Source organism: Neofelis nebulosa, chromosome 5 (genome assembly GCF_028018385.1).
Source record: "Neofelis nebulosa isolate mNeoNeb1 chromosome 5, mNeoNeb1.pri, whole genome shotgun sequence".
NCBI classification, from domain to species: domain Eukaryota; kingdom Metazoa; phylum Chordata; class Mammalia; order Carnivora; family Felidae; genus Neofelis; species Neofelis nebulosa.
In genome coordinates this window covers 27,369,041-27,394,744 of record NC_080786.1, presented here as the reverse complement: position 1 = coordinate 27,394,744, position 25,704 = coordinate 27,369,041, and the positions used below count along the sequence as shown (strand labels likewise).

The window sequence follows — 25,704 nt, the reverse complement described above, 5'->3', positions numbered from 1 at the left end:
GCACTAAGGACTCTACTCCTGAAATCACTGTTGCACCATGTGCTAACTAAACAGATGTAAATTTTTAAAAATAAAAAATAAAATTAAAAAAAATGATTCTTTCTCTCCCTCGCTTTCTGCCCCTCTCCCAGACTTGTGCTTTCTCTATCTCTCTCTCTAAAAGAAAGAAAGAAAGAAAGAAAGAAAGAAAGAAAGAAAGAAAGAAAGAAAGAAAGAAAGAAAGAAAGAAAGAAAGAAAGAGTATACATAATTTAAGCAGTTGAATAGAGAGTAATATAAATTTAATAAAAGAATAGTGGGATTTGCTTTAGTATGTTGTATCCTAAATGAACATGTGTACTGAGGTGGAGTTGAATATCAATATAAACTTTATCTAAATAAAATGAAAGACACTGGACTCCTTAAACTAATACTTCAGAAGCAGTATTATATAGCAACCATTTTATAAGGGCCTAACATATCCCAGAACCTCTATTAGTTCTCCCTGAGCTTTAAGACGCATACAAATCACCCAGGGATTTTGTTTAAATTTTGATTCTGAATATTTGGGGAAAAGTGGCAACTACATCAGAAGCATAGTTTCTGCATCTTCCTTAAATTCACATGGAAAGCAGAGCAGCTAGATAGCAAAACCATTTTTGAAATGTTGACCAACATTTTCAACAAAGTTAGGTGGCAAGGTGTCCCTTGAAACCTAGAAATACAAGGAAGTGGAGAGAAACCACAGCCACCATGTGACCTGCACAGTATCGGCATCTTTGTGAGAAGAAGCAGAGGGAATCAATGGAGCAATTGAAGGACCCCATAACAGAAGAACTTCAAAATGGCCCCAAATTACTTACTGAAAAGCACAGTAGACCCATTCAAGAATAGCTTCTGAAAGTATTAGGGGATCTGCCCAATCCAAAAGCTGCATGAATGCAAGAAAATCCCAGGGTAACCCCTAAAGGGTCTGGAGCAGAATATTCCAGGACTGTCCAATACAATTTTTTGTAATGTCAGAAATATTCTATGTTTCTGTACACAATAACCAGTAGCCACATGTGGCCACTGAGCACTTGAAATGTAGCTAAGGTGTCTGAGGAACTGAATTTTCAAAAGAATATTTAATTTTTTTAATGCTTATTTATTTTTGCGAGAGAGAAAGAGCATGAGTGTGGCAGAGGCAGAGAGAGGGAGACACAGAATCTGAAGCAGGCTCCAGGCTCCGAGCTGTCAGCACAGAGCCTGATGTGGGGCCTAAACTTGTGAACCACGAGATCATGACCTGAGCCGAAGTCAAACGTTTAACTGACTGAGCCATCCAGGCACCCCTCAAAAGAATATGTAAAAGCAAAGGTGAATGTATTCTTTCCACCCTATCATCCAAATATACTATCATGTTTGCAGGAAAACTCACAAAAATTTAGAAGTAAAGTTTGGGTGAATTTCGTCTTGTACATACCAGCTCTTTTTAATTACTTTCTTCCAGCATTGAGCACAATGTTTGAAAGAAGATCATCTGCTCTTCCTCCTGTGTGGTGGTCCTATGTCCTCCACACCATAAAAATTTGGCCAATGGAAGAACAGAAGATGGAAGCAACAGCAAGGGGAGAGAAGAGGACAGGGAGATTACAGTGTGGTTGAGGAGAAAATGAAAGGGAAATGTGTTTTTCTTTTCCATCTTTAGCTACTCTTGGGGTCATGATCACAGATTCCATATAAACTATAAAGTTTGGGAAATGAACATGGGCAGTGTTCAAAGTTGGGGTGAGAAGGTGGATTGGCAATGGAAATGATGATTCAAGTATTCCTCCATTGCCGATTGTTATTCACTCAGCCGCTCCATAAAGGCTGGATACGGCAACAGCCTGCACCGCTTCACATTTTGATGGAATGGCTGTGCTCCAACTGCTTTAATCATCTCTGGTAGTTTCCATAGGGTCTTTTAAGATGGACAGAGCATTAGGAGTACGGAATATATGAAATTAATACAAGGCCTGCCTATCTCCCTTCTTTAGGCTCCACCAGCCTCTCCCTGCTCCAGTCTATTTTTTAACACTGTTTAACAGAGGAAACAGATAAATAAAAATCTTTAATTCCAACAGTAAGGCCTTGGGGAGAACAGTTCCAAAGTGGTGGCATCATGAGGAGCTCAGCAGACCTGCTCCTTAGCAAAACAGCCGTAACTAGTGAAAATTACCAAAAACCCCCAACAATTTAATGTCACTGAAAATTGTCTTAAGGGCATACTGTAAATGAGGAGACATTTATTCAAAAAAATCTATTAAGTCTCTGTAAAAACAAGAGTTTGTGGCACTTAGCCACTCCCTCAGCTTAATGTGACAAAAATTTCACTCTGAGCAAGTGTGGCCAAGAAGATGGGGTTCCCCCTTCCTCCAGAAACCAGTCATGGGCTTGGATATCTCTCCAGGAGGAACAAGCTTCTGGCATTTCTCATCTCCCCAGCTTTGTCATACAGATTAAATGCCAGGTGAGTGTAACCAAGACATTAAGGGCTCCTTTCCTCTACCTAGTTCCTACTAGTAGAATGGGGGCTCTACCCCAGGAACAGCAGGCAGAGAATACTGGGGTGCCCTGATCACCTTTGCTCACAGGGTAGAGGTTCCACCCCAGAAGAGGCAAGCCAAGAAGAGAGGCTACTGCCCCTGGCCAGTACCCTGCTCATAAGCTGGAGTGTCACTCTAAGAAAAGTGGGCCATGTCCCTACCTCCATCTCCTGAGCAGTGCTCAGATATTTTGCCTAGGGCTAAGACAGGCCATAATAAGAGAGGGTTCAGAAGCTCTCCCCAAAGGGACTGATTTTATTTGGAACAGAGTGTAGGAAATTTAAGCCTAAACTCCACTCTCAGAAATGATGAAGATTTTGGTGGCAAGCAATTAAGAGGAGATTGGCAGTTTCATGAGCACAATAAGCTACTTCACCAGAGAAAATCAGGGAAAGAGATAGTTAAAAATATCCAAATTTCAAACCTGAAAGACTGGCCTCAAAAACTACATCTGCAAAGAGGCTCAAATTTAATTGGAACAGACTGGAGAGCAACCTCAAGGCATTGTTGAAAATAATAGAGCAATGAGCTGGCAATTAGTTAAGGCTAACAACCGGGTGTAATACCAGCAGAAACAGCTCAACAGAGAGATAGGGAAAGGGACAGAGAGCCTTTCTAAAACCACGGTCATCCCAATGCTCACTGCACACGTGCCCAAGGCTATACTCTTTGAGGAATGACACTAGAGGTTTCACATTGGAAGGGAAATAGGTTTCAGTAGAATAATCAGGTATGTCACTAAGTGAATAAGGAAGCAAACAATAGCAGGGCACCTGGGTGGCTCAGTTGCTTGAGCACACAACTCTTGATATTGACTCAGGCCATGATCTCACAGTTCATGGGACCAAGTCCCATGCTGGGCTCCATGTTGACACCGCAGAGCCTGCTGGTGATTCTCTCTCTCTCCCTCTCCTTCTGCCCCTCCCCCACTCATGCACTCTCATGCTGTGTCTCTCAAAATAAATAAATAAACGTAGAAAAAAAAAAAAAGAGAGGCAAACAATAGCAAGCCTCAGAGAGGTGGGAGGATACGAAGAATAAATATTCAGAGTTGATACAATGCATTATCTAAAATGTTCAGTTTTCACTAATAATGAGATATGCAAAGGAAAATATCCATATACAGAGAGGGAAAGCAGGAAATAGAAACTAACTGAGAGGTCTCGGATATCAGATTCAACAGACAAAGACTTCCAATCAACATCATAAATATGTTCAAAGAACTAAAAGAAACCATGTTTAAATAAGTAGAGTATGATATAAATGTGACACCAAATGAAGAATATCTGTAAAGAGATAAGAAATTATATTAAAAAAAAAAGCACCAAATAGAAATTCTGTAGTTGAAACGTATCATAACTGAAAGAAAAAAATTCGCTACAGGGGCTCAACAGTAGACTTTAACTAGCAGAAGAATCAATGAACTTGAAGATAGATAGACAGATATTATACAATCTGAAGAGCACAGAGAAAAATTAAGAAAAATGAATAAAGCCTTAGAGAAGTGTGGGAGACCATGAAGCACACCAACATATGCATAATGGGAGTACCAGAAGGCAAGGAGAGAGAGAAAAGAGAAGAAAAAATACACAAAGAAATAATGGCTGAAAACTTTTCAAATCTGAGGAAATACATCAATCTATATGTCCAAGAGGCTCAACTGACTCAAAGTAGGATAAATGCAAATCCACACCCATATACACTGCACCCTAAAAATGCTTAAATACAAAAACAAAGATAAAATCTTCAAAGAAAACATTAAATAATGCTTAATAAACATTACTGGTTGAAAAAATGATTGTATCCAAGTATAGAATACTATGCAAACATTTAAATGATATGTAGATATATTTTGTTAATGCAGAGCAATATTTCCTTTTGCTAAGTGAAAAAAAAGCAGGTTGTAAAATTATAAACTGTATGATTTTTTTTTTGTAGTGACAAATACATTTATTTGGATAAAGTGCTTAGCACATTAACTGTCAATCACAGAGTAAGCACTCTATAGACAATTTTGGTTCTGTTGCTGCGGTTGTATTATGACCTTTAGTAAAAATGACCAGGCTGGATATTATCTCCAGATTTTATATCAGTCATTTCATGCTAGTCATTGAAAGCAGATATTAATATCCAAATCTACTGCACTTGACTGAAATGTTTTCCTACTTAGCTTCTGTTGGATGAAAATAATGACACCAGTTGTCACTCCCTAGGAAGGCATTCCTTGCCTAACAGCTTAGTTCTAAATCCACACAAGAATTTCTCAGACCATGGGAAGGTGAGAGAAATGGGCTCTCTTGCTCCAGAGCTTCCTTCACCAAGATGGAGCTGTTGGCTGCCAGCTACTTGCAGGCCCCACATTAGCTACACGCACTGCTGCCAAGTTGGCCTTGCTTTCCTCAATCCTTCACCAGAAAACAGAGTCGTTCTCCACCCTGGCCCCTTTCCCTGTCTAGTTTGGGAACACTCTCCTATGAGGATACTTTCTTAGTTCTGGTAGATCAGGCAGGTGCCAGTTCTTTGTTTTCTTCTACCTGTAGCTAAGCCTTGTCTGACATTTCTGCCCAACATCACTAAAGTCTGACTTAGAGTGTGAACTAGACTCCTACCATGTCTCTTAAGCAGCCAACCCTTGGAGCAGATCTCTGAGCAAAATCCTGAGAGCTTCGCATTACACTCTGATACCCCTACTATGCCCACCATCATTCCCTCCACTAAAATTGTCCAAAGAACATAGGGGCACAAGATTAAAGAGCCATCTGGTTGCCTTTCACAAGAGAGATAAGTCCAACAATGAAATATTCTGTTTCTTTTCTGTTTAATTATAGAACCATTATTCCAATAGTATTGTCCTTTATTTGTTTCTCCTACCAAAACAATAAATTCTAACTATTCAAAGTCTAAATCAGTTTAAAGAGCTGCCCTAGGAACCCAACTCCTATATTATATTTTTTCTGTGGGGGAGAAGTGTTCAGCAACTGCTTATACAAATCAGCAGGGTTCAAAGTACTGTTCTCAATGAACCTAATTATCCTAACCTTCCAGTGTTTATAAACTTTTGGAACCTCACCCACTTTTAAGAGAGAGACTTCTCTGTACTTGATTGCTATAAATAATTGAATCCCAAAAGGTTTAACAGATTGCAGAAAGAGGATAAGGTTACAACGGGCAAACATTAACAGATGAAATATAATTAGTAGTATACCAATTCTTCATTAAGTATTATAGATATCATAAGTACAGCTATTAGTGTTAAAACAAAACACCTGTCAATTATTCACAAGTATTTCCAATTATAAGAAAATATTCCACAGTAAACATATGCTACACACTGAGATTTGGAAAACAAATTCTCAACCCCATTCAATCTATTTTTTCTGAGTGTCTCCCAAAGATTACTCATCACACTTATGTATATGCCATTATAATTAATAGTTCTCTGTTATTCTTTCCACTTTAGGTTTGGCAATAGAAATTTCATTACCAGATAAGCCTGTTTTGATTCAGATACAACTAAGGTAATTACCAAATTCATAATAAGGTGGTTATTTGGGGTCAGGGTGATGATAAGTCCTTAGCTTGTACTTGCTGAATAGTTAATAATATCTGCAAGGAGAGCTGACCTAATGCTCACAAAAAATACATTAAAATTCTCCTGCATTTTTATATTTGGGAGGTTTTAGGTTTTTTTAAGTTTTGTCTGAGACAAATACCATTTTTATAAGCTTAAAACATTATAGCAATACTATTCTTATTATTCTATAGCCTGTAATTCTGATATTCTTGATAATTCCTATATTCTTTATGATATTCCTATAATTCCCATATTAGGAATATTCCTATAATTCTTTATGCAATACTGATATTCCTATAATTCTTTTGCAATATTAGGAGCAGGGTTTTTTTTTTTAATGTTTATTTACTTTGAGAAACACAGTGTGAGTGGGGGAAAGGCAGAGAGAGAGAGAGAATCCCAAGCAGGGTCCCTGCTGTCAGCACAGAGCTGGATGTGGGGCTCAAACTCATGAACCATGAGATCATGACCTTAGCTGAAGTCAAGAGTCAGATGCTTAACTGACTGAGCCACCCAGATGCCCCTAAGAGCAGATTGTAAAAAAATAACTACAATAGACCCAATGAAGACCAAAAGAACTGTGTGCTTTTTACTCTTCCGTCTGTGGGTCCTGTTGCCCAAGTTTCTGAGGAGACATACATCTGATTCGGCAAGCAAATGTAGATACCCGACCAAAAGAGCCAGCCTTCTTGCTACATGTAATTCCAAAGGCTTAGCAATGGGCTTCATAAATTAATTTATTCTTAATTCAAATGAGAGGATGTAACATCTTCCTGACGTACCATGTAATTTTAATTATGAAGAAATTATAGATTTGAACCTATTTTTAAATGTCCAAATAATAAACAAAATTAAGTGCAAAGAGAGTTGTAAATATGCAACCCAAATCCAATCCAAAGCCCAAGATTGATCTTCTCGAACTGAAGAAAGCTACTCAAAAAAGAGCAAGAAGACTTCCTAAGGGGCATCTAGTAGTAGATGCTCGATAAAGCAAAATCTAAAGAAATTCATTCCCTGGAACATACCTTTGTGGTTTTTGTTTATTTTGTGTTTGTTTTGGGAGGAGAGTATTAGGGGAAGGTTATGATAGAGGAAAGATGGTAGGTAAATTGGAAAAGACCATCAGGGTAGAAACGGGCTAACAATGAAAAAATAAAAACCACTGAAGAATGTAGAAATGAATAATCACAAGAATGAACTGAAGGGACAGGATGGATGGCTATCTGCCATAGCCAGACCTAATGTTGACAGTGTTCTCTCCCACTTGGGAGGCACCAGAACAAGAACACGAGTAATGACCCTTGTGAAAATCCAAAGTCATATCCACTGTTGTGCCTTCTTTTCCCTAGCTGCAGGAAAGGTAACTTTCTACTTTATCTTCTTTAGAAGAATGAAGTAGACATAATCTTTCACACTGCTCATCTTTGAAAGCTCAGAAGTACTTAAGTTGATTTGCATACAATAATTATTTACTTAATTAACAGGCTCTCAACTAGATTGTCCTTTCAACCCTTAACAAGCTGAAAATTATATGATTCCTCTTCAAAGAGAAGAGATTTTCCCTAAATAGGATCTATTGCTAACAATAGAATACAATTTTCCACGAGGCTTCTGTACTGAGATTTGACTGGTTCCATGACAAAGAATGAGAGATTCCTTTGGTACAAGAGCACATATAAATGGAGAAATCTCAGATGCATCTATCATTGAAAACCCAGACATTTTTTAATTTACATTTATTCTTAAAAGCTAGTATCTTCAGTAAAAATTCTTATATGCAACAAGAAGAAAAAAAATAAAGCTGTACATTCTTCATAGAAGTGGAAGCTAATCTTAAATAAAATAAAGCACAGTGTTTAGGATTATAACTACTTTATATAATAGGCTAGCAGAAATCTATCAACATTTAATGTTTATGATACATTAAGAACTTTCCCTTGTGGTTCAAGAAGAAAAAAATCCAAACTAACCAATTAACCTGTAAATAAAGAGAATTTCTAAAATTAATATAATGAAAATAGCAACTTCGAAATCCAAAAAAACTCTCCTTTACTCTGGTCAAAGAATGACTCATACTTCAAAAATACAGTGAGTGGATGTAGCAAGTAAATGAGCCTAAAACCAAAATGCATTGTTCTCTCAGTGCAGCAGATGTATACGTCATTAAGACTAGCCCACTGCCCACTCACCAGATGTCCGACTTTGTGTTGTAACCTTGGTGTTTCAGAGCCTCTGGACTCATGTAATGAGGAGTTCCAGTTAAAGTGGTGGCTAGATCACAGGATCCCATTAGGAGTCGAGAAACTCCAAAATCCCCTTGAAATAAAAATTAATTTTTACAAATACTTTAAAACAATGAAAACCAGCCTGGAAATTAACAACTGTCTAATTTGACAATTTTAAATATGCAATGACTCATACCGTTTTAAAGGAAAAGAGAAGAAAAATAATATCTTTTAAATCACACAATGCTGGTGAATAGTTTTAAAAAACATAGCCTTAGGGGTGCCTGGGTGGCTCAGTCAGTTAAGTGTCTGACTTTGGCTCAGATCATGATCTCACGGTTTGTGAGTTCCAGCCCCGTGTCGGACTCTGTGCTGACAGCTGGGAGCGTGGAGCCTGCTTCGGATTCTGTGTCTCCCACTCTCTGCCCCTCCCCTGCTCACATTCTGTCCCTCTCTGTCTCTCAAAAAGAAATAAACATTAAAAAAAAACACATAAACACAAAACATAGGCCTTATAGGAGAAATAAGACTTTGAGCCAGAAAAGCTAAAACTTTTTATTTCTGGAATTATGGAGAACCAGCAACTTGAAACAAAAAGCTATTTCATGTCTGAAATAACAAACAAACAAAATTATTCTGGAAGGGCTGAATATAATGCTCTGCAATTGCACCTGAGGGGGGAGTGTTTGTTCTTCATTTGCAATAAAGAAAAAATTTCATATAAAAGACCTGAGACTTTTGAAGAACACGACTATAAAAGTTTGAATCTATTAGCTTCTCTTTACTCACCTAACTAGTTACATGCTTTTATGCTTTCCCTTTCTAAGAACATCTGACAGGAATATTAAACAATCCAGTAACCATTATGAATGGAAGCATCGTTCTGAAGAACTAAAAATTAACAAATCTATTATATCAACATTTTAATTATCTGTGATAACTGCCAGTTGCTTGTGATAAAATAAGTGGAAAACCTGTACTAATTAATCAAACTAGTAAAACAAGTCAACTACTTGCAAAGTGCCTGGCATGGAGTAAGAAACTCAAAAATTATTAGTTCAATTATCAAGTACATAGCAAATGTCTTACACTTCAATTTACATCAGATACTTGGAAACAAAATAATTGGGACTTTTGGCCTCAAACAAGAAAAAACAAAAGTTTGAGAAGTTAAAAATAAGCCAGAAATTACTCTAACACTTCTAGATACGATATACTTCAATGTGATATATTTATTGATAACATCTAGAATATACTCTCCCATGTTTCTGGAATACATATTTTAAAAAATCTTACCAATTTTAAGCAGATTATTTTTCAGAAATATATTCTTTGATTTCAAGTCTCGATGAAGTATCCTCCTACAAAAAGGCAAAAAAAACCAAGATATCGAATTTCATGTAAAATATAAAATTTTTTATTTCTAACATAAATAATATATGTAGGTATATGTGAAGTGATTCACACATAAATACATATTCCCAAAGATATGTCTTTCAATGCTTAAAAGCTACAAATCCTCAGCATTTTCTAGTTCCCCTAAGGAAATAAGAGTTTAAAAAACATTTTTTAAGTGAGCAGAACTTGTAGTTGGGAGAAGAGTGATGTGGTTTAAACTCTTTCAATAGTTCACTGTGTTTCAAATTTTATTGTGTTTCTGTAGCTGATATACATAGTACTGTATGTACTAGCCATACACTTAGTGGACAGACCAGTTATCATAAAGTTTTGCAATCTACTATAGATAATCTATTACATACTATATGTTATACTTACATATAACATATTTTTGTAGAACATATAATAGTTTCATATTCTAGAAATATTATATATATATATATAAACTATTATATGTATTAAATCAAAATGTTCAGGTTTTATGTGTTTGTGGAAATAATAATGCTGATGGTGATATTTAATAATAGATAACATTTATTAAGTCTGACTGTATAAGCTAGCAATATAAATTATGTCAGTTAAGACTTTTGTTTCCGGAATTATGAAGAACTAGACAACTTGAAAACATTTACCTAAGAAACACCTAAGAACGAGTCATAAAGTGTACAAATATCTTCACATATGCACAGCCGAGCCTACAAGAAAATGAAACAAATTCCTGAGGCTTTATACAAAAAGAATACTGAAAATCCGAGTGGGCAGTAGGTACGATTTCTCAGCTGCCCCAGGGGGTGTGCTAAGGTCAGCAACCAATGGGCCAGTTTTAATGGCCTCATAGAAATAAGAGCCAAGACCTTGAGTCCATGTAATGTGGAGACCCATTAGTGGTTTGTACCTTAACTGAAAGGATGACCCAAGAAACACTGACTCACAAGTAAACAAAATGACAAAAAAGTTTATCTGTACAGGTCTGAACTCTGAGTGGTAAAAAAAAAAAAAAAGAAAAAAAATCTCTCTCTTTTTTTTCTGTAACCATACCTCTCTGCTCACTCACATTTGGGATTCAAATATGCAATAGCTGTATGGCTTCAGAAATCCCAAGCCAAGAAATTAACATAAAAATTGGTTCTCAGCTGCTTATACTCTCTTGGGGCATCTACCAGAAGCAAATGCAAACTAAGAGTCAGCAGATAACACACACTAAAATTATACCTCTGAGATTTTCAGATAAGCCAGAAGGATTCAAACTCTGAAATAAGTTTATTTTAAGAGATTAAGATCATAAAGAAAGGAATAGAAAACATAAAATAGAAATGGGATACTATCCAGAAAAAGATGATGCTGATTTGAAAAACAACCAGATAGAGGGGCGCCTGGGTGGCTAAGTCAGTTAAGAGTCCAACTCTTGGTTTTGGTTTGGGACATGTTCTCAGTTTCTGAGTTTAAACTCCATGTTTGGCTCTGTGTGCAGATCCTGCTTGGGATTCTCTCTCTCTGTATCCCTCTGCCCCTCCCCACTCATGCTCACTCTCTCTCTCTCTCTCTGTCTCTCTCTCCCTCAAAATAAATAAATAAACATTTTAAAAAAGAAAAAGAAAAAAAGAAAAACAACCAGATACAATTTCTAGGGGAAAAAAATGTGATTGAAATTAAAAACTCAAAAATAAAACCTCAGCTTCAGCTATGATGGAGTAACTTTAACACTAAGTCTCCCACTTTCCATGGCTGTACAGAGAACACTGAAAAATTTAAACAATGCAAAATCTGAGTAAAATTTAAAAACAACAACAGGTCTTTGAAGACATCGGAGATCAGCTAAGGCAAACTTAGGCAGTCAGCACCTGAGGAGCCAGACCCTGGAGAAAACGGAAATGCTGTGAGGTGAGCCCAACACTTGAGATTGTGTGTTCCTCTCAGGGCAGTTGACACAAGCAGAATGCTCTAGGCTAGAGCTTGCAGCACCTTCCCTTGGCTTAGAAGACAAAAATTACAGTTCAAATCTACCAAGGCAGCTAGGACTTGAGGGGGAAATTTTCCAGTAAAAAAGGGAACAAAAGAGAAGTGAGTGACATTCTGCAAGGCTTTTACCCTTGAGGCACTTACTGAATCCTAAATTGTTAGGGGAAGACAGTAAGGAGAAGGTGGCTGCTAAGAGGTTAAAAACTAAGTAGAGCTTTAAGTATATTCACAAAGATGAGGCTGGGTTTTGGAAACCTTGAAGGACTACTTCTTAGATACTGGAACAAGACCAGCCTTCACGAAGTCTCAAACCAGCCTTAAACCAACTCAGTACCCGATTAGTTCAAGGTGATCTGCCCCTACTATAACTACCACCCAGAAAAACATTAGATCCTCTCCAGAAGAAGATAATACCACCCAACATCTCTACACTATTTCATACATATTGTCCACCTTTCACTCAAAAACCAGCAAAAGAAAGTAGGGAGAGGAGAAAAAGGTATGTAACAAAATACAACGGTAGAAATACATTCCCTATATTGTTAATCACAAAGGATTCAAATCATGAATTAAAACACAGAGAAACAGGACTAAACTAGTTTTTAAAAACTGATATGAAGAACTTAACAGAAGACCATGGGGGAGAGGAAGGGGGGGAAAGTTACAGAGAGGGAGGGAGGCAAACCATAAGACACTCTTAAATACTGAGAACTGAGGGTTGATGGGGGGTGGGGAGGAGGGGAAAGTGGGTGATGGGCATTGAGGAGGGCACCTGTCGGGATGAGCACTGGGTGTTGTAAGGAAACCAATTTGACAATAAATTATATTTAATAAAACAAAAAAAAATAATAATAATTAAAAAATAAAAACTGATATGAAGAACATACTTTTTAAAAAACATTTTTTAAGTTTATTTTATTTTGAGAGAGAGAGAGCACAAGCAGAGAGAGAGGGAGAGAGAATCCCAAGCAGTTCTGCACTATCAGAGCACAGCCTGATGTGGGACTCGAACCCATCAACTGCAAGATCATGACCTAAGCTGAAATCAATAGACACTTAACCAACTGAGCCACCCAGGTGCCCCGAAGAACATCCTTTTTTAAAAAACATAAGGAAAGAGGTTGAAAGCAAGAGGATAGAAAAGATATTCCAGGCAAAAGAAAGCTGGTAAAAAGAAGTATTAGGTAAATTAAGGATAAAGAGTATCAGTACATAACGAATAAACCAATAATTTATTGGGAAAATTTTTAAATTCTGTACTTGTGTACAACTTATGACACAAGCTTAAATACACTATGAAAAGTAAATATTAATAGAACTTTAAGGAGAAATTGACAAATCCACAATCACAAGGGGAAATTTAACATATTTCCCTCAGTAATTAATAGATTCAGTAGAAAAAAAATTAATAAGGGTAGAGACTTTAACAAAACAATCAGATTTGAAAAACACAATTAGCTTGAGCTAATATACATAAACTGGATATTTTATCAAAAAACTTAAAAATGCATGTTCTTTCAGGAATACATGGAATATTTTCAAAAACTGACAATGAACTAATCCATAAAGCAAGCCTCAACAGATTACAAGAATCAGCACCATATAGTCCACACATTCTCTGGTCTCAGTGAAGTTACATGAGAACCCCATCAGATGCTTAGAACAGTGCCAGGCACTGACAATGACTGATTAAGACAGACAAATTCTCTGTGTTTATGAAGTTTTCTGGTCAGGTAAATAGAAAACAACTAAATGAGTGTGTGTGTGTGTGTGTGTGTGTGTGTGTGTGTGTGTGTAGTGTCAGCTAGCTTAATGCTATTAAAACAATAAAGCAGAGCAAGGAGCTAGAGATTAACCAGGGTAAAGAGGTGCTAGTTTAGATCAGGTGGTCAGGGAAGGCCTTAGAGAAAGTGACATGGGACAAAGATGTGAATGAAGCAATGGAATGAGCCATGGTTGTGGCGGTTGTTACCATTACTGCTCATATTTCTACTGTTATTGTTACCACCAATATATCAAAAAGGAAAGTCTGTGCGAGGCTATCAAGCAGAAATGAATGATGAACTACAGGGAATAGTTGAAGCCACATCGTCCTTCCTCCTCACTCTTTATACCCCATTCCCTGCTCAAGACCCTCTGTGACCCCTACTGTTGGCCGAATCAAAGACAGCTTCACATTTGGAGTCTTCCACTTCCAGCATCCTCTTTCACCTATTTATACATCTGTAACAAAAGGCCTGATAAAGGATTTTTTTCCAATTGGTAATTTATTCATACAGAAAAATTTAATGAAGAAATAAACATTTAGTTACATATTTGAAGTACCTTTTAAAAGGGAAAAAAAACCCTCAAGAATAATTACAAGCCAAGAAAATCCAGGCTAAGAAATTGTCACATCTCTGTTGAAGCCAATAAGGCACTTGCTTTATCTTAAATGCAGCACAATGTTTCTTCCTCTATGTCACAGCTCATATTAAAATGCCTTCCTCTTTCATCTCTGCCTCTCAGAATCCTGTCTGTTTCTTCAGGACGATATTGGATACAAACCTCATGTACCTCCTTGGGGTCCCCTGACTCCCCCCTTCCTTCCAAAGATGCTGGAACTGGAGGCTAATTAGTCACTTCCCTGGGGATGCCAGGCCTTCTGGCTCCTGCCCCATCTGGACTAGGATGAAACACCACACTGCAGGATATGGAATCAAGCATTCCAATTGGCAATGTAAGGAACTAGATGACACAACCAAAAAATGCAAGGGTGTTAATTCCTTTGGAGTGGACCAGTGAGAGACAAGAGGAGAAAGTAGCTAGGCAATCCATTTCTCTTTTCCCACCCAAGGTATGTTACCCATGTGTCTATAAGTCATATAAATATCCCTGCCAAGCAACCTGTTATCTTTCCCCAGGTCTTTGTGAAGTGATGGCTAGTGCCGTAACACACGCCTCTCTGCTTCACATCTTCCCCTTGGTTCAATTTGTTCCTACTCTCACCATCCTGGGTCTGTACCACCTAAGGCAGATATCAGCATTTCAATCCTTGCCTCAGGCGGTGTTTCCTTGAGGCCCAAGCTTAGAAAAGGATCCACCTGTATCACTTTCTGCTAATTCTTAACCTCCTACCGCTATCAGCAAGTTAGACATACTCTCCCACTTTTGTTCTTCTTTTGACACCATATTCTAAAATTGACCAATCATTCTTGCTAAATTATAAGCTCTACAAGGTCCATATCTTACCTGACTATATTATCCCCTGTAATACTATAAACTCTAATTAAATTGGTAGGTTGAACTTGATTGAATCCTTGGGTTTACATATGTCTGAACTTTTCAAACTATTTTTAATTAATATCTTTCCAAGTTAGACTATATAATTCCCCAACTTCATAAACAAAGGATGTTTTTATCAACTCATGATTATAATATGCATCAATTGTTATGATGTATCTAATCACCAGACCTATAAAGGAAACCCCTATTTGGGACCAGTATTTCTGAGACTTAGGCTTGGAACAGGGATATGGCTTTATAAAATTAAAATCTGTTCTTGAACCCCTAACTTAAAAACTTTCCATGGCCCTGCACTGCTTCCAGAATACAATGTAAAATCCTATATATGGCCTATGACAGACTAGAAGATCTGGACATACCAATGCCTCCAGCAGCCATAGCGAAAGCTCAGGCCAGGTCTGTGTCATCGTTTCCTCTTCCACACTGTTCTTTACTCGTGGTAAGAGGCTCAATAAGTGTATGTTAATTTTAGAAACACTAAACCTTGGCACAAAAATGAATACCATCTTGTGGGGCTCATTCATTAATCCAAAAAAACAATTAACGAGTGCCAACTACATGCTATGTGCTGTATTACGTTAATGTGAAAAATATAAAGATACATAAGACAAGGCCATGCACCCCATAATGCTTACAATCAGGTTGGAGAGATGCACAAATAACTATAAGAGATGGCAGAAGGGAACCCAGTCATCATCACTTTATAAAAAATGATTTATAATTATAGTTACCAATACATTCACATTCAGAAGGAAACTTCTCTCCCAATAAATGATTACTCTTATGAACATGCTGACAAAATTGTACTATTATCAGTTAATGCTAGAAATATTAGTTATAAAAATAATTAACTTTTTACCACTATAATTAGTGATAATACAGGTGTAGCAGTGTTATCTTACTACAGTGGTCAGACCTCAGCCATCCAGAGCAAAGCTGTAAAGCATGACTGAGGAGCAGAGCCAAAGAAAAGCCACTCATGAAGTTCATCTACTTTATATCATGGAGACAAATGGTCACATGCTCAAACAGAGAATGCAGTTAGAATTGTACATAAAGAATCGAGAATAATGAAAGGGGTTTCCTCTAATTTAAATAATCTTTATTGTCTTGAAGGCTTTGGAGTATTAGAAAGGAATAAGCAATCTTTCAAGAGTGGAGAATAAAAGGAAGAATAAAAGTGGACAACACAGATCCGGGCCACTTCATCTTAGGGTGAATAACCCCAGGTGCTATCACCTAAAGCACTATGCTATTGTCTGGAGATGAGAAAATCACAGCTTAGAGAGGCTAAATAATTTGCCCAAGGTCATATAGCCTATGAGTACGAACAAGTCTGTTTGATTCTACAAAGTACTATAGGTCTTTTTTACTCATGGTAAATACTCAATAAATGTATATTGATTTTAAAAGCACTATCCTTGGCGCAAAGATGAATACCATTTAGTGGGCTTATTCATTAATTAAAAAAATAGGAACTTTGCCTTTAATCAATATTCTTTGCCTTCTTATATTCCTATAACCTCTAAAGCTGGTCTCTGTGTAAGTATGTTTACTATTTAAAAATTAAAGGGAAAACAATTATATTTAACAAAAGAGGGTTAAGTAAAATTTGGCCTCTTCTATGCCCACTTCTGGGGTTCTCTTGGTATGGCAGGAACTGTTGAGTACCTACCCAATGACCATTTTCCTGCTCTTTTCCCTTGATATCAGAACCCCATGAGCTCTGGGGAGGCTGGGCATCCTCAGTCCTGGTAGATAAGAGCAATGAGGAGGGAAGAGAGTAAATGTGGAACAAATTATGGGAAATACATTGAGGTAATCTCTTTTCCCTACAGGGTGCCTGGTTTAGGTATGTGATGTAACCAAAGTCTGGCCAATGTTAAAGTATAATTTTCAAAAAGGTAAAATCATGAATATCGTGAAAACATGACATGAATACATGTCAAGGATTTTGTTCAACTCATTAATCAGTGAAGAAACTGGTAAAATGTTAAAATGGAGTCAAAGAGTCTTTGACAAGCTAGATAGCTGGGTTAGGAACACAACTGGTTAGTGGCCAACAGGGCTGTAAACCACATCTCCAGAGTTATCTATTCCAGTGAACAAAAATTATTTGCATCTCTTCTAGACAAAAATATTCAAGTTAACCTCTGCCTCTACAGAGTTATAAAATAGCCCAGGTGATAGGAAATTAAGTCCAGCACTGCACTGAAAGAATACCCAGTGATCTCGTCCACCTTTTCTAAGTTTTGGAAATTATTTCTAACACCAATGAAACATAAGGAAGTCTAGTGGAAGCTTATAGTTAATATTTCCCCACTCTTAGAAAAGATGAGAAAAGATGGTGACATATGGCCCTTTTGCCTTTTCTGGCTTTTGGTAATAGTTGTTTGGGGGGGGGGCGTGACACATGGCGGTGCTTCAACCATCGGGTCAACTACAAGAAGACAATTTAAAATTTTTTTTTCAACGTTTTTTATTTATTTTTGGGACAGAGAGAGACAGAGCATGAACGGGGGAGGGGCAGAGAGAGAGGGAGACACAGAATCGGAAACAGGCTCCAGGCTCCGAGCCATCAGCCCAGAGCCTGACGCGGGGCTCGAACTCACGGACCGCGAGATCGTGACCTGGCTGAAGTCGGACGCTCAACTGACTGCGCCACCCAGGCGCCCCCCAAGAAGACAATTTTGATTACAAAAGCCAACCATGCTGACAATGGAAGTAAAGAGACAGAAAGAACTTGAAGTATAGCTGCGCCACTAACATCAACCACCCCCCTTGGACACTTCTTGTTAGGTGAGTTAATGAATTTTCTTTCTTGTTTAAGCTGCTTCTGTTACTTGCACTTAAAAACATCTTAAGTTGATTCACTTGGTCCCTGATGCTGTTGATTTGAGATCTGAGGAGAAAGTACTGGGTCTCTTCCAGCTACAAGTACCAGGGAGTCTGAGAGTCCAAGGGTTTAGAATTTGGAATAGCGAGCTTTGGGGCTGACCAGGAGACCAGTACTATAAATTTGGAATAAGTAATATGTTCAAGAGAAACTTACCCAATGACACCTAGAAAGGAGAAGATGAGTTTCAGACAGCAATGCATCAATAGCCCTCACATATATAAATATAGATGTATGTAGATCAGCTCTAAGTATTTTAAGAAGAAGGCAAATAATATGTTAGAAATGTTATGAGAAGTAATTGGCTGGCACCATTGCAATGAAATAATAAATTGTATATAACAGACAAGATATCAAACTATTTGGTAAATTTGGATAAAATATAATTCACTGGCTTTCTGGTTACAGTAAGCAAAAATAGTTCCAGCAAGAAAGCCTTGTCATATACTTGGTTAATATCCTTTCCTTTGAAGCATATAAAAATCAAATCCAAGAAGTAGCAAGGTGACTGGCAATAAAGGCAATTTATATAAAACCTTTCTTCTAAAAAGTTCAGAGTAGCCCTTCATCTATTACATCATATGTCCCATACCATGTCTCTAAGAGTGGTGGGTCCCTCTCATTTCTAAGTTTCATGATCCTCAAGAGAGATAAGTGACTGGGCAAAATTAGATGACAATTGTGCTCAGATACATGGCAGAGCTCCTGCCTCTGTCTCCTCCATCAGGTCATTTTCTGCCTCCAGGACCACAGGAGAATGAAGAACAGTCTGTGAAGGTAGATGCAGTAGGTGTTTCTCAGGCTCTCAACCCAGGATAGGACTGTGGAGAAGGTAGGCACAATTTAACCTTCATCTCCACTTAAAATCTTATCTTCATAGTTTCTGAAACCTCAGCTCCCTCTCCATCTGGTAGGATCTCAGGGTAAATCACAAACTCTTCCTGACAAAGGTACTGGCACAAACAGTGACTCCTTGGTGATGCATGGCTCAGGAGGCCCCCACCGCTGGTCTCTGCCATGTGGCATCTATCCTAGACTCTGAGGCACCTGCCTGGCTTTCTCACTGGTAATGTAGGCCCTCAAGACCAGGACGATTCCTCTGTGTTGTAAGCGAGGGGTGGAGTTAGGCCTCCTTCAAACCTGGCTACTGCCAACACAGCAGGAGCTGCATACACCTGGCACTGGAATGGGGATGGGGGTCTCCTTGAATAAAGTGACTTCAGGACATCCTCAAGAAGTAGGAACCAGGAGAAAGTAGGAATCACAACACAAACACCACAGCTTCCTACTGCTTTTTCATCTTCAAACTTGGGGTAGCATACCACCATCCCCCATCATATTTACCAACCTGGATTTCCAGATTCTTCTTGGGAGCCTCACTACATTGAAAATGAATTCCTGGGGCGCCTGGGTGGCTCAGTCAGTTAGACGTCCGACTTCAGCCCAGGTCACGATCTCGCGGTCCGTGAGTTCTAGCCCTGCGTCGGGCTCTGGGCTGATGGCTCAGAGCCTGGAGCCTGCTTCTGATTCTGTGTCTCCCTCTCTCTCTGCCCCTCCCCCATTCATGCTCTGTCTCTCTCTGTCTCAAAAATAAATAAACGTTAAAAAAAATTTAAAAAAAAATGAATTCCTAGTGCCACCTCTCAGGGAATATTTAGCCATTCCAACACAATACCTCACACCAAGCTGGCAGGGAAACTGTGTGGGCTGCCAGGTGATGAGGCAGTCACCTTAGGGAAAGTGCCCCCTTCCACCCCCACCCCACTCCACTCTCTCCTCCACTGTGAAAGCACCAAAATCATCAAGGTCTCAAGATCACCACCAAAGAGGCTCTCTGCAGAGAGGCTACTCTGTCCTTCATCCTAAAAATTCTAGGATAACTGGACTCCTCCCTCTTCAAGAGGAATGAGTTTGGGGTTTTCTTTGGTTTGTTTGTTTTGTTTAGTGGTTTCCGTATTAGCACTGGGGGGAAAAAAAGATGAGCAAGACACAGTCTCTAACCCCACGAAGCTCTCTTATGCCCAATTCTGCTGTGGCATCCAGAGAAGATGATGTTTCAAACATTAGCCAATTAATTGGACCAAAGAGAAGAAAGGCTACAGGACTACACTTTCAGAGAGAGGATGATTCAAAGTTCCAAAGCCCCTCAAATACTGGACTATCCTATGGAAACTTGAGATAGTTGGCAAGCAGCCTCAGAACACACACACCTTTAAAAAACTTCCATCCCTTTGTGAGGCACAGGTGCGGGCCCACTGGGAAGAATAAGTTTTAGTGCTACATTCTCAAGATAGCTTTTAGTGAACTGTGAATATTCTCAGCTCTTAGCATCATTATTTATAGTGTTCATGCCATATGCTATAGATTTAGCATATTACAAATTTATAAATAAACCAAATTAAAATAAGTACAGGACAGCTCCAAAGGAGTAAACAAAATCTTCATTTCTTCTGTTAACCTCACTTTTCTTAGTTTTTCCTGGGTCTTCTTTATCTCCTCTGCTGATGCACTGTATTAGTCAGGGTTCTCCAGAGAAACAGAACCAATAAAGATATAGATGAAAGATACAGATATAGATAGATATGGAGATTTATAATGAGAAATTGGCTCACACAATTATAGACGCTGAGTAATTCCACGATCTGCAAGCTGAAAACCCAGGAAGGCTGGTAGTATAACTCAGTCTGAGTCTAAAGACCTGAGAACCATAGGGAATTTACTCTCTAAGTCTCAGTCTGAGGACACAGGAAAAGGGGGCAAATTCCTCCTTCCTCTGCCTTTTGTTCTATTTAGGCCCCCAAGGGATTGGATGGTGGCCAACCACATTGGCAAGGGCAATCTACTGAGTTCACTGATTGAAATACTAATCCCATCAGAAACACCCTCACAGACACACCCAGAAACAATATTTAATCTGGATACCCATGCATGGCCCACTCAAGTTGACACATAAAATTAACCATCACCTGCACCAAAATAATATGCAAGGCATTTTCAACAAAGGAGCCAAACCTAACTTCCTCACATGTGTTTTTTCCAAGGTAATCTTCCTAACTCATTCATAAGCAATCTATGTCATTTTCAAAATACATTTTAATATATACTATATACCATATGTGGAAAAGGTTGGAACAATGTTTTGTAGACCTATTTTTATTGGCTATGATTTGAAAGAAGCACAATGAAGCATTGTGGTAGGCTGTACTCTTGCTCCCAAACAGTCACACCTCTTGTGGCTTGCCCTGAGTCCCCTTTGGGAGGAATAGACTCCACCACTCTTCTGACATTGGGTTTGATCATGAGACTTGCTTTATCAATAGGGGTGACTGTCAAGTCTGAGGAGAACCTTTAACTGCCAAGGCGACTGGGTGGCTCAGTCAGTTAAGTGTTGGACTCTGGCTCAGGTCATGATCTTGCAATTCCTGAGTCCGAGCCCTGCCTCAGGCTCTGTGCTGTCAGCATGGAGCCTGGTCTATCTCCCTCTCTCTCTGACCCTCCCCCACTCGTCTCTCTCTCTCTCTCTCTCTCTCTCTCTCCCCCTCTTTCTCAAAAATAAGTAAACATTAAAAACAAAACAAAACAAAACAAAACAAAAACCTTTAAGAGCCATTGTGTGTTTCTGCTGAGTCTCTGGCTTTCCCTTTGCTGTGAGAAAAGCTTGTCTCACAGGGGAGCTGCTCCTTCAGCCTTGATACTGGAACCGGAGGGCAGGTAGAGCTGACTTGCACCTCCTATGTGGCTGCCAACATGCAACATGAGTCAGAGATTGTTGTAAGCCACTGAAATTGGAGGTTTTTATTCAGACAGTAAGACCTCCTTCAGCAGGGAGACTTTCAGTGTCATATTCTCAAGGTAGCTTTTGGTAAACTGTGAATACCCTTAGCTTTTTACAACACTATTTCAAAGTGTCTATGCTAGGTACTAATAGAATCATTCTTTTGGGGAAAAAAATAGAATCATTCTTCTGGATTGAGATCTCTTTAAGAACAGAGAATTAAGATAGTTTGTTTACTTTTTAATTAATTATTTCAAAAATTTTTAATTCCAGTATAGTTAACATACAGTGTATATTCATTTCAGGTGTATAATATAGTGATTCAACAATTCCATGTGTTACCCAGTGTTCATCAAGATAAGTGTACTTTTAATCTCCATCACCTATTTCACCCATCCCGCCACCATCTCCCCTCTGGTAACAATCTGTTCTCTATAGTTAAGACTATGTTTCGTGGTTTCTCTCTCTTGTTCTTTTTTCTTTCTGTTTGTTTGTTTGTTTTTTGCCTTTGCTCATTTGTTTAGTTTCTTAAATTCCACATATGAGTGAGATCATATGAGACCTGTCTTTCTCTCACTGGCTTATTTCATTAGCATTATACTGTCTAGATCCATCCATGTTGATACAAATGGCAAGATTTCATTCTTTTGTACAGCAGAATAGTGTTCCTTTATATATATATATATATATATATATATACATATATATATATATATATATATATATGTATATATATACATATATATATATATATATATATATATGTATATATATACATATATGTATATATATACACATAAACACGCGTATATGTATGTATGTATATATACATATACATGTGTATATGTATGTATATATGTACATATATGTACATATATATATACATATATATACACACACATATATATATACACGCAACCTAAGTGTTGCAACCTAAGTGTTGTTTAGATACATAAATGGATGGTGTGTGTCACACCACATCTTCTTTATCCATTTATGTATCTAAACAACACTTAGGTTGCTTCCATAATTTGGCTATTGTAAATAATGCTGAAATAAACATAGGGATGCATGTATCCCTTTAAATTAGCATTTTTTTTATTCTTTGGGTAAATACCCAGTAGTGCGATTACTGGATCATAGGGTAGTTCTATATTTAATTTTTTGAGGAACCTCCATATTGTTTTCCACAGTAGCTGCACCAGTTTGCATTCTCACCAACAGTGCACAAGGGTTCCTTTTTCTCCACATCCTTGCGAACACTTCCCGTTTCTTAAGTTTTTGATTTTAGCCACTTCTGAGGCGAAATCTCATACTGGTTTTGATTTTCATTTCCCTGATGATGAGTGATGTTGAGCATCTTTTCATGTGTCTGTTGGTCATCTGTATATCTTTGGAGAAATGTCTGTTCATGTCTGCTGCCCATTTTTTAATTATTGGTTTTGGGGTGTTGAGTTGTATAAGTTCTTTATATATTTTGGATACTAACCTTTATCAGATATGTCATAGGCAAATATGTTCTCCCATTCCATAGGCTGTCTTTTAGTTTTGTTGGTTGTTTCCTTTGCTGTGCAGAAGCTTTTTATTTTGATGTAGTCCCAATAGTTTATTTTTGCTTTTGTTTCCCTTGCCTCAGGAGACATATCTGGAAATATGTTGTTACAGCTGATGCCAGAGAAATTACTGCCTGTGCTTTCTTCTAGGATTTTTATGGTTTCAGGTATCACGATTAGATCCTTAATCCATGTTGAGTTTATTTTTGTGTATTGTGTAAGAAAGTGGTCCAACTTCATTCTTTTACATGTCACTGTCCAACTTTTCCAATACCATTTGAAGACACTGTCTTTCATGAATAGACACTTCTCCAAAGAAGACATCCAGATGGCCAACCGACACATGAGAAAATGCTCAACATCACTCATCATCAGGGAAATACAAATCAAAACCACACGGAGATACCACCTTACACCTGTCACAATGGCTAACATTAACAACTCAGGCAACAACAGATACTGGTGAGGATGCGGAGAAAGAGGATCTCTTTTGCATTGTTGGTGGGAATGCAAGCTGGTGCAGCCACTCTGGAAAACAGTATGGAGGTTCCTCAAAAAGCTAAACATAGAATTAACTACCCTACAACCCAGCAATTGAACTACTAGGCATTTATTCACGGGATACTGGTGTGCTGTTTCGAAGGGACACATGCACCCCCATGTTTATAGCAGCACTAACAATAGCCAAAGTATGGAAAGAGCCCAAATATCCATCCATAGATGAATGGATAAAGAAGATGTGGTGTGTATATACAATGGAGTATGACTCGGCAATCAAAAAGAATGAAATCTTGCCAATTGCAACTATGTGCATGGAACTGGAGGGTATTATGCTAAGTGAAATTAGTCAGAGAAAGACAAAAATCATATGACTCCACTCATATGAGGCCTTTAAGAGACAAAACAGATGAACACAAGGGAAGGGAAACAAAAATAATATAAAAACAGGGAGGGATACAAAACAGAAGAGACTCATAAATATGGAGAACAAACTGAGGGTTACTGGAGGGATTTTGGGAGGGGGGATGGGCTAAATGGGTAAGGGGCACTAAGGAATCTACTCCTGAAATCACTGTTGCACTATATACTAACTAATTTGGATGTAAATTTAAAAAAATAAAAAGTAAAACAAGTTAAAAAAATGAAGACACTGTCTTTTTCCCCTTACATATTCTTTCCTTCTTTGTCAAAGATTAATTGACCATATAATTGTGGGTTCATTTATGAGATTTCTGTTCTATTCTATTGATCTATGTGCCTATGTATGTTATGTGCCAGTGCCATATTGTTTTGATTACTACAGCTTTGTAATATAACTTGAAGTCTGGAATATCTCCAGCTTTTTTTTTCTTTTTCAAGATTGCTTTGGCTATTTGGGGTCTTCTGTGGTTCCATACAAATTTTAGGACTGTTTATTGTAGTTCTGTGAAAAATGCTGTTTGTAGTTTGATAGGGATTGCATTAAATTTGTAGACTGCTGGGGCGCCTGGGTGGCTCAGTCTGTTAAGCGTCCGACTTCGGCTCAGGTCATGATCTCGCGGTCCGTGGGTTCGAGCCCCATGTCAGGCTCTGTGCTGACAGCTCAGAGCCTGGAGCCTGTTTCAGATTCTGTGTCTCCCTCTTTCTCTGACCCTCCCCTGTTAATGCTCTCTCTCTGTCTCAAAAATAAATAAATGTTAAAAAAAATTGTAGACTGCTTTGGACAGTACACACCTTTTATTTTTTATATTTTTTTTAATTTTTTTTCAAAATATGAAATTTATTGTCAAATTGGTTTCCATACAACACCCAGTGCTCATCCCAAAAGGTACCCTCCTCAATACCCATCACCCACCCTCCCCGCCTTCCCACCCCCATCAACCCTCAGTTTGTTCTCAGTTTTTAAGAGTCTCTTATGCTTTGGCTCTCTCCCACTCTAACCTCTTTTTTTTTTTTTTTCTTTTTCCTTCCCCTCCCCCATGGGTTTCTGTTAAGTTTCTCAGGATCCACATAAGAGTGAAACCATATGGTATCTGTCTTTCTCTGTATGACTTATTTCACTTAGCATCACACTCTCCAGTTCCATCCACGTTGTTGCAAAGGGCCATATTTCATTCTTTCTCATTGCCACGTACTACTCCATTGTGTATATAAACCACAATTTCTTTATCCATTCATCAGTTGATGGACATTTAGGCTCTTTCCACCATTTGGCTATTGTTGAGAGTGCTGCTACAAACATTGGGGTACAAGTGCCCCTATGCATCAGCACTCCTGTATCCCTTGGGTAAATTCCTAGCAGTGCTATTGCTGGGTCATAGGGTAGGTCTATTTTTAATTCTTTGAGGAACCTCCACACTGTTTTCCAGAGCGGCTGCACCAATTTGCATTCCCACCAACAGTGCAAGAGGGTTCCCGTTTCTCCACATCCTCTCCAGCATCTACAGTCTCCTGATTTGTTCATTTTGGCCACTCTGACTGGCGTGAGGTGATATCTGAGTGTGGTTTTGG

General features: G+C 38.2%; 1 protein-coding gene across 11 annotated transcripts in view; it reads right to left on the bottom strand.

Moving 5' to 3' along the window:
• The window catches only part of NEK11 (NIMA related kinase 11), a 288,025-nt gene that overhangs the window by 192,006 nt on the left and 70,315 nt on the right, over positions 1–25,704 (bottom strand). For all 11 annotated transcript variants that reach the window (XM_058729881.1, XM_058729887.1, XM_058729882.1 and 8 more), the window contains exons 5-6: positions 9,645–9,709; positions 8,313–8,439 (exon numbers count right to left, since the gene is read on the bottom strand). In XM_058729881.1, the coding sequence (XP_058585864.1) occupies positions 8,313–8,439; positions 9,645–9,709 (192 nt within the window). The remainder of the gene's footprint in view (positions 1–8,312; positions 8,440–9,644; positions 9,710–25,704) is intronic.